Here is a 10301-nt window from a genome sequence, read left to right on the forward strand (position 1 = left end):
CCCCCTTGCCCTTCCCCTCCTAAACTTCCCCTTTGCCCCTCCCCTCCTAATCCCCCCCTTGCCCCTCCACTCCTGATCTCCCCCCTTTCCCCTTCCCTCCAAAACTCCCCCCTTGCCCCTCCCCTCCTAAACTCCCCCCTCACTCCTCCCCTTCAAAACTCCCCCCCAATCCCTCCCATTCAATTCTCCCCCCATACCATTCCTCTCCAATTCTCTCTCCTCCCCCCTCCTCAGCTGCCTCCTCCCCACTTCGTCTCCCTTCTATCTCATACCTCCACCCCCCCAAACCTTCTACTTTCCTCTGCCCCCCCTCAAACAACCCCTCACTGTGCCGCATCCCTTCACCAGCAAACCTTTCATCCTCCTCATCCTTCCCTTTCTTGGAACTCTTCTGCAACATCTGAAACACTATCAACTGCTCTCCCTACCTCCCCCTCTCATCCTTCATCTTACCCTACTCCTCCCCTCCCCTGTCCTGTACCCGATGCTCCCCCTCTCTTCATTAACGGTATGGACCTCAAACATCCGGGGCCTTCGCTCAAACCTGACTGATCTCTCCATACAGGTTGCTTCTGACAATCCAGACTTGATCTGCTTAACAGAGACTTTCCTCCTTCAAGATGTCTCTGATTCCTTAATATCTCTTCCTGGTTACTCCCTCCTCCGGTATGATAGACCTGAGCCTCGGCCTGGTGGTGGGGTGGCTATCTTTGTCAAAAACTCTCTTCCTCACTCTCCTTGCACTGCTCTCTTTCCTCCTCACCCGCAGGAGTACCTCTGGTTACGGCTTCCTCTCCGCTCCCACCTTTTGTTCATATGTGTTCTGTACCGTCCCCCAAACAGTGATGACTCCATCTACATTTCAATGTCTGACAACATGGACCAACTTCTATCCACTCATCCCAACTCTCTCTTCCTCATATGTGGTGACTTCAACTGTCATCATGCCACCTGGTTGGGTGTGGGTTCCTCTCTCACTAGTCATGGCACCTCAGCAAAGGACTTCTGTGACTCACTGGGATTGACACAATCTGTCAATTTCCCGACCCGGATCTCAGCCAATGGAGTATCTTCTCTTCTAGACTTGGTTATGACAAACTTCCCTGCTAATGTCTGCTGCTCTTCTTCTGCTCCAATCGGTTCTTCTGATCATGTGCTTGTCAAAGTGGACATCTCTCTGGCCATTCTCAGAGAGCCTCCTCAGCGTCGACGAGTCTGGCATTTCACTCAGGCCGACTGGGACGGTCTTCAAGCAGCCATCAATCGTCTGGATTGGTCTCCCATCTCCACTGCCTCTGACATCAATTCTTCCTGGGAATTCTTCCAAAGCAAACTGATCTCTCTCATGCACAGATTTATCCCATCTCGCCTTCAATTGTCTTACCCTTCCTCCCGTCCATGGTACACTGAATCTTGTGGTGAGGCAGTTGCCCTGAAACAACTTGCCTTTGCCTCTTGGAAGGCTAATCCAACTGAAGGAAATCTCAGTTCCTTCCACCAAGCTCGGAACAAGTGTGTGTCTACCCTCAGGAGTGCCAGGAAGCACTATCTCTCCTCACTCAAGAATGAACTCTCAAACCTGTCTCCTTCCTCCAAATCCTGGTGGCGTCTGGTCAAATCCGTTTCTGGTGTTTGTTCCCCCTCCATCCCCTCCCTTACCTCAAATGGCCACACAGTTGACATCGCACGTGACAAAGCCGAATGCCTCAACTCTGTGTTCGCCTCGAAATCCTTAGTCCCAAACCCATCTCTCTCTGTTCCCACCTTTCCCAGTCGAACCCAACTGCTCCTGGACTCTGTGTCCTTCTCTCCTGACAAGGTGGAGGAGTTTTTGTCAAACCTCGACTCTGATTCTGCAACTGGACCAGACGGCATCAGCCCACGGGTCTTAAAATCCTGCTCTGCCGCTCTATCTCACCCTCTCTCTGTTCTTTTCACCCTATCTTTTGCTCAAGGTCATCTGCCAGCATCCTGGAAATCAGCTAACATTACCGCTTTACACAAAAAAGGTGCAAAAACAGATCCTTGCAACTACAGACCAATCAGCCTGCTCCCAATTATCAGCAAAGTCATGGAATCCATCATTGCTTCGGATATGAAATCTTTCCTCCTCTCCAATGGCTTGATCTCTGATCATCAATTTGGTTTCAGACCAGGTCACTCTACTCTGGACATGCTGCTTCTGCTTGCTCAACAATGGATGGAGGTCCTCAATGCCAAACAGGAAATCAGAGCTGTCTCCCTTGACATATCAAGGGCCTTTGATACGGTCTGGCACCCAGCTCTGCTCACCAAACTCTCCTCCTATGGTATCCATGGAAATCTCCATGCATGGCTTGCGGACTTCCTCTCTGGTCGTAGTCAACGTGTGGCCCTGAATGGATTTCTCTCATCTCCCCTTCCTGTTCAGGCTGGAGTTCCCCAAGGAAGTGTGCTGGGCCCTGTGCTTTTTCTGGTCTTTATCAATGATCTCTCTGACTCTCTGGAAAATCCTCTCTATCTCTTTGCTGATGACTCCACTCTCTGCCGCTCCATTCCTCTTCCCTCAGATCGGCAGTCTGCAGCCTCCTCACTCTCTGAAGACCTGGACAAAATCACAGACTGGTCAAACAAGTGGAACATGTCTTTCAATCCTGCCAAATCTCACTCTCTTACTATGTCTCTCCGAAAAGATCGACTGGACAACCCTCCCATCTACTTTCTCAACAATCCTCTCCAAGAAGTTCTGTCACTCAAGCTTTTGGGTCTCACTATCTGCCATGATCTTTCTTGGGAAAACCACATTTCCAAGCTGGCCTCCAAAGCCAGTCGCCGACTGGGCATCCTCCGTCGTGCGAAGTCCTTCCTCGGCACACCTGAGCTCCTCACCACTTACAAGGCTTTCATCCGCAGCTCAATGGAATACTGTTCTCCCCTATGGGCTGGTGCTCCTGCCTCACACCTGGCTCGGCTTCACGCTGTTGAATCCAAAGCTTTCAAAATCATTGGAATCTCCCGCGATGAAGCTATCTCTGAGGGCCTTTCACTCACTCACCGCAGGCAGGTAGGTGGTCTTTCTGTCTTCTACCGACTCCTCTCCGGCCTTGCTCCCCCAGCTCTCTCTGTGCTCTGTCCCCCAAATATTCCTACAGGTCGCACAAGATCTGCCAGCAACCCTCTGATGGTTAAACTGCCGAAATCTTGGCTCTCTGCTCACCTTCACTCTTTCATTCCTCTTTTCTCCCGCCTGTGGAACAAACTCCCACACTCCCTTCAATCCCTCTCCTCCCTCCAGGTCTTTAAAACAGCTGTTCACCACCATCTCTTATCTTCCCCCATCCATAACCTTGATCTTTTCTACCCCCACTAATTCACCCCAGATCCACCTTGTTTGAAATTCCAACTTATTTCCTGGAAATCCTGGCAGTGTCCATATGTTTATACCTCTCCCACCCCCCCCCCTTCACATGCCTCCCCCCCTTCACATGCCTCCCCCCCTTCACATGCCTCCCCCCCAAAGCCCTCTCCCTCCCACAGATCTCTCGATGTCTCCATGTCTCTCGGTCCCTGCTCTCAAATGTTGTGTTTGTGTCCTTCCCCCTCTCTCCCCATCTTGTCTACCGCTCCCGATGTTATTTGTTTTATGTGTCTGTTTGTCTTTCTGTGTGATTAATGTTCGCTCTTTCACGAGCCTCGATCTTGTATACAAAAAAAAAAAAAAAAAAAAAAAAAAAATATTAGGCAGGTGTAGTTGCACTTATGGTGAAAATTTCCTGTCAATCAGACCAGCAGTTACAGAGAAAATCATATTTATTCTGTGCGGACAAACAAACAGACAAACAGACAGACAGACAGACAAACAAACGGGCTCAAATGCAATACCCTCTTTTCTGGCGAGAGTAACTAGAACGGCATTCAGTCGAGAGCATACCTCCACCAGGTTGAACAGTTTACACTTTGTATCCCACTGATGAGTCATATCTGGATCCAGACCTGAACCAAATTCTAATCCGCTTGTTCTTGTTATTTACCCAACTCATCGTCCAAGTTCTGTCATAACTCATCCACAACTTTTTGAAATATCATGCTCTTTATCGTTTTTGGCCCTATCATTCAATGGTGAAGAATCACTTGAAAGATTCTCTGATCCGAATCCGGATTCGCATCTTCACCAAAATTGAATCAATTCTTCCTTCTCACACACCCAACCTGTCCACCAAGGTTTGTTCAAATCCATCCACAACTTCTTGAGATATCCTGTTCATAATCAAACAGATAGACAAACAGAAAGGGGTGAAAACATAAACTCCATACACCTTCGGTAGTGGAGGTAATAACAATTTCTCACACTTACAATAATTATATATTTATACACACCCACACATACTTGATACGATCAACGAATCATGGAATAAGCATTTGCCATAAGATTACCATCAATAAAAAAATCCTTTATGTGCTTGTATTATAAAAAAAAATAACCACCTTTAGAGGCCATTTTTCCCCGCAAAGCGGGGGTTGGCCTTTTTCGGGAACCATGGTTGTTTTTGTTTTTTGGTCCCCTTTTTGAAGCAATGTTTTACGGCCGGATGCCCTTCCTGACGCCAACCCTTTTTGCCGCCTTTAACGACAAACAGGGAATTACCAGTGAACTGGTACTCAATTAGCCGACCTCGGAAGGATGACAGGCTGAGTCAACCCCCCTGGCGTTAATTCAGCGATCGACCGGGATTCGAACCCAGGATCCTAGGATCCTAAGCCGGCACCCTAGCCGCTAGCCCAACACCAGGGGACCAACACCTTGGAGATTCCAATGCTAGCCCAACACCTTGTATTGATAAATGCATTTTGTTTGTGAGACTGGCGACAAGTGTTTGTCAAAGTTTGTGTGGCAAGGCTGTAATTGTGCACAAATTTGTCCCATCACAAGCTAAAGATTGTGGAAAATATGTAATTTGGAAATATTTTTGTATATCCCGTAAGGAATTTAATATTTTTATTTAGGAAGGAAATGTCTATTTTGTGGATAACCATTTTTTGATTGAATTGGTAAGGACATCTCACGCCCCCTTTATTATATGTTTGATGTAATGTATATCATTACATCAAACATTTTGATTTGATGTAAAGCTCACCCCTCTCTTACACGGGCCTCGACTTCGTATACAAAAATTAAATAAAGAAATAAAGTCGATTTCCATGAGGCGCTTGTTTACTCTGTCAAATTTATAGTGTCCTCAATGAAGAAGGTCATAGAAAAAAAAACTAAATTTGTCAGGACCAAGAAGAAAGCCAAAACTTCACTCCAGCAAGAAACCACGACTTGTGAACCAGTAATATTTAATATTAATTTCATGTTAATAAATCAACGAAATGAATGCTTTTGGCATCGGATTCCAGAGCCATTAAGTGTGCTTGCATGAGATTGCCAAACAGGTTAACTTGAAATGTCGTTCTTTTGACAGAACACAACCAGTGCTCCTCTGAAACGTACAAGTGTTGAGCGAGTGACAAATCTCCAGATTCTGCTGCTCTTTTGCATGTTGCTGTGTATGGCATTAGCCAGTTCTGTTGGTGCAACGATTTGGACAAGCCATCACTGGCAGTCTGACTGGTACCTCGGATACGAAGGTCAGAGAGGTGGTGTCATGAGATGTGAATGTATGATGCCTTGAACAAATACCATAACTGCTTTTTTATTTGTATATTTTTTTCTTTGAAATTGAATGCCTCTTCATGTTTTTGTGAATGTCTGCTGTTTTAAATTGTGCATTTTAAATTTAACAGTGACAACTCATTGGAATGTTGTGATCAGCTTGCATGGTTTTATGCAAAATATTGCATCACGAATGTAGTGGGCACAGTCACAGTGGTTGAGAAAAATATTAAGAAATTCGTTTATTGGGTCAAAGATAACGCGACTTTCGAAATGATGTAATTCCCCCAGAATGTTCGATGCACAAAAACTCCCTAACAACAGCAGGCGTCGGGGCAGGAAACGTACAGTATCTCGTTCATGCCAGATAAGGATTGTTACCAAAATGGTCACAAAACTTCTAAACTAATCTGAACATACTTGCAAAAGTACCAGGGAGACAAGGGTGTGTCTCTGCTCAACAGAAGATTTGGAGAACTTTCTGATCAACTCTCCCAAAAAGTTGATATCTTCCAGCTTGTACGGCAAGAATTCCCAATGGTGTGGACGGGCGAGTTCAACCCGACTTCCCCGATTTATCTCTGTCAGCGAGTGCACTTTGAACCTTGTGGGATGACCTCGTGTGAACACGACAAGCTTGTTGATTTAATTAATGGACGTCTGCAATTGGAAAGACCATGCTGTCATTACCAACATTGAGGCAGACGTCCTAGAGGGAGACACTGTGACTGGTTTGGGTACTTCTTAACACCAATGGGTTATATCTTAGGCTTGTCAGTGGACAGGGTAAGTTGAAAATGATGATATTTACTATTAAAAAGGATGGTTCATGAAATAACAGTGTCTGAGGGGGTCTGTGGGGGGTTTGAGTGACAGTTGCTCCTGATCCAGGTGAGCTTCAGGACCCGCGGTCCTATTTTTCTAATCGAATGGTTGGTTTGCCTCACTAAGATTTTTGTTCATTTATTGTTTTCTATGCGATAAAGTTTTTGTCTTTCTCTGAGTTTTATCAATTTTATCACTTCTATTTTGTTGGCTAATTCTTCTTCCAGTCTATGCTGCTCTTCATCATCTTCACCATCCTCCTCTTCCTCATTCTGCTGCTCTCCCTTGTATTTCTGCCCACCACCATCTGCCTTTTCCACATTATCCCCTTTGTTTGTGCCTGAATCACCTGGTCTTTGTTTCTGAACCGGTCTTGCCCATTTTTCAGGGGGACACCGTCATTCTTTCCTCTTGCGACACTTTTTGTCACCTTTTGTCCGGCTCTGTGTCGGTGTTTGGTCCACAGTCTCGTTGCACAGCCAAAACTTCCTCTCATGCCATCTCAGCCAAATTCCTGCCATCCTTGTCTTCACCTTCAAGCGAGTACTTAGCTCCCCTCACTCTAATCTCTCTTGCCACTTGTTGCCTTGCCCTAGAAGTAATCTCTTCTATTCTATCTTTATCTAAATATCTTTTAATTGTTGAAAAGACCTGCTCAAATTTATCAATGGGGCACTCTCTCCTCCCGAGTGGCCATTTTTTTTTTTTTCCAGCTGATTCCTGAACCGTTCACCCTTACCACTACTCCCCCATGCTGTGTGTGTGTGTCGTGTGTGTGTCGTGTGTGTGTCGTGTGTGTGTCGTGTGTGTGTGTCGTGTGTGTGTGTCGTGTGTGTGTCGTGTGTGTGTCGTGTGTGTGTGTCGTGTGTGTGTGTGTGTGTCGTGTGTGTGTCGTGTATCCACTGCTGCCACTTGTACTAATAGGAAATGGTTCTCATCCATGGATTGTATTTTCGTATTTCCTTGGATAGTCTTGTATTTCCATTGTGCTATGGACAAAGGCTTGTAGGCTGAGTATCAGCTCTGATTTTCCAAGGAGAGACGAGTGTGTCATCCATCAAAGGAGGTTGTCCAGTCTGTGATGGACTTTAGAGGCCAACGTTGCTTTGTGGTTGGCCTCGGAAGGTTCATTGCTGATGTTGAGGTCGAGAAGTTCAAGAGACTGAACCACTTCTTGTGGATGACCAAGGTGAAAGATAGGTGTGTTCGTTTGCTGGTAATTCTGAAGAATCAGGTTAGCCTGTGAAATTTTCCAGGAATTAAGGATATGTTCTATTTATCAGATTAGAGTCTAATCACTTTTATATCAGCAGATGGATGGGGTGCTGTTTAAACACAATGTGGAATCATGTGCCAAAAGGAAGAGGGTGTTTTCCAGAGCATTGGAGAGGTAATTAATGGAGATGAGGAACAAGACTAGGTCCAAAATACTGCCTTGGGGAACTCAAGCCTGCATTAGGAGAGGGTCCAAATTGATTGTAACATTTTGATTGCGTGAGTGGAGGACTTCAGAAAACCAGGAATGAAGGCGGACTTCTATGTCATAGGCAGGTTATCAAAGCAATATGGAAGATTCTGTCGAATGCTCTACACATGGGTCCGAAAAACCCGCTCTGCTGCTCTTGCACATCCTGCCTCTGCTATTTTCACCCTATCATTTGCCCTAGATAATTTTTCATCTGCTTGGAAATTAGCCAACATCACTGCATTGCATAAACTAGCAACGGTACCTGCCCTATGGGCGGGGCTTCAATTGGGAGGGCCAAATGAAAAGGCAAAATATCAGAAATTGAAGGCTCTTTTTATTTTAAACGATTTATATGAACATCCGTTAACTCATATCACACGCAAATCATCAAAATCTAAACAGTATTTGTAGAATTTCAATAAAAGCCACATCACTGTTCATATCGGTCAATATTATTCCATCGTGTTTGGAAAAATTGGAAATTGGAAAAATTGGAAAATTGGAAAAACAATATAGCCTATTTTACTCCAGGGGGTCCCAGGATTACCCACCCAAAATTTCATTGCGATCGGTTCAGCCGTTTTGCGGTACGTTTTTGCGGGAACAGACAGACAGACATTTGGTGAATTATAGTAAGATGGAAAGTTAGTCATTCCCAGCTTCAGGAGAGAGAGGGCACCATTTGCTAACATCCAGTTTGAATAGTTCATAGATTGCGTCAGACGCTTAGAATTGCCGGAGGCCTTGGCTTCAATTCCATGGCTAATTATTGCAGTGCCCACTCCCAGGCAACTGGCATGATGGCGGTTGAAAACCCCATAGATGAGGATTAGAGAATGTGTGGCTATTAGTTGGTCCATGTAATCATCATCGTTTGATGGGTTGTACATCACACTTGCAAACATTAAGGTTGTGGAGAGAAATGAAGAACTGGAGCCTCTGCAGCCAGTGAGGAAGAATTAGCACAGAACATGGGTAATGGGGAATGAAGGTCTTCACTTAGAATGGAATCGCTTTGTGATAATGGAAAGCAATCACCAAGGCAAGAGAGATAATTGTCAATGATATCCTATGAGTGGAACATTTTTGAAAAACAATTTTTTGTTTTGAATTGCAGCAGCAACAATTATGGAGACATCTGATGATAGAATGGAGTCCATGAATGTTAGAGGTCCATATTGTTGGGAAAGGGGTGTTTCGGTCGTGGAGCACGTGCACGTTGTGCGGAAGTGTTGCGGAGGTGGTGAGAGTGTAGGAGATGCATATGGTGAAGAGATGTGTGTGGGTTATCAGCCATGAATCTGGCTAATATATGTGTTAGTTATATCAGCCATGTTTATAAGTTTGCCGTTTCGGGTTATCAGCCATGAATTAGTGACTCCAATAATAGTCTTCTATATCCAGATGACTTTTTTCTTTCTTGTAAAGTTTGATACATTTTTCAGGATGCTTAACAGTAAACATGGGAGAATTAAGTGAACTGATATTGTTAGGTTTGTTAGCATAGGAAAATATGTTTGTTTGTAATCCTCATGCTGTGTGCAATAAAGTATTTCTAGTCAAAGCAGTATGTGACACAAGTTCATCACTTTCCTTTCTGACTAGCCACATCACATGTACGTAGTGTGTTCAAAAAGTATCCGACCTTTATTTTTCGTGCGTAAAAAAAAGAAGCTAGGGAGGCGTTGATTGGTGCACGTATGTAGGCGATCCTAATGCACACGCGTGAATTTTTTCACACCTGCAGAAGCTGTCATTCGACGGCAGACTGCCGATGAGTGAGGAAATGTAAGTGAGCGCCGTCGGATTTTCGTTTTTGACAAAATGACGGAAAAACTTGAACAACGCTACTGCATCAAATTTTGTGTTTCATCAAACTTGCATCAAAACTGCAACTTGGTTTCTGGGTCGTACCCATAAACCCAGGACTCATCGCCAGTGATCACTGTGTTGAGGAAGCTGGGATCGCTGTTCACAGTCTCCAGCATGTCCTGTGCGATCTCCAAACAGAGTTGCTTCAGCTCAATCGTTAGCAGCTTTGGTATGAACTTCGCTGAGATTCTCCTGAAGCCCAAATCCTCCTTCATAATGGAATGAATGGTGTTGAATCTTACGGATCGTTTCCACTTGGGAATCGCCAAGCTTTACACAAAATTTGATGCAGTAGCGTTGTTCAAGTTTTCCGTCATTTTGTCAAAAACGAAAATCCGACGGCGCTCACTTACATGTTCTCACTCATCGGCGGTCTGCCGTCGAATGACAGCTTCTGCAGGTGTGAAAAAATTCACGCGTGTGCATTAGGCTCGCCTACATACGTGCACCAATCAACGCCTCCCTAGCTTCTTTTTTTTTACGCACGAAAAATAAAGGTCG

At 45.0% G+C, this 10301-nt stretch overlaps 1 protein-coding gene across 1 annotated transcript in view; it reads left to right on the top strand.

Moving 5' to 3' along the window:
• ATP8A1 (ATPase phospholipid transporting 8A1) overlaps positions 1-10301 on the top strand; it is a 541081-nt gene that overhangs the window by 124739 nt on the left and 406041 nt on the right. The window contains exon 13 of the mRNA XM_078776729.1: positions 5445-5610. Coding sequence (XP_078632855.1) covers positions 5445-5610 — 166 coding nt within the window. The remainder of the gene's footprint in view (positions 1-5444; positions 5611-10301) is intronic.

This window comes from Myxine glutinosa, chromosome 4 (assembly GCF_964187855.1).
Source record: "Myxine glutinosa chromosome 4, kmMyxGlut1.1, whole genome shotgun sequence".
Classification (NCBI taxonomy): Eukaryota; Metazoa; Chordata; class Myxini; order Myxiniformes; family Myxinidae; genus Myxine; species Myxine glutinosa.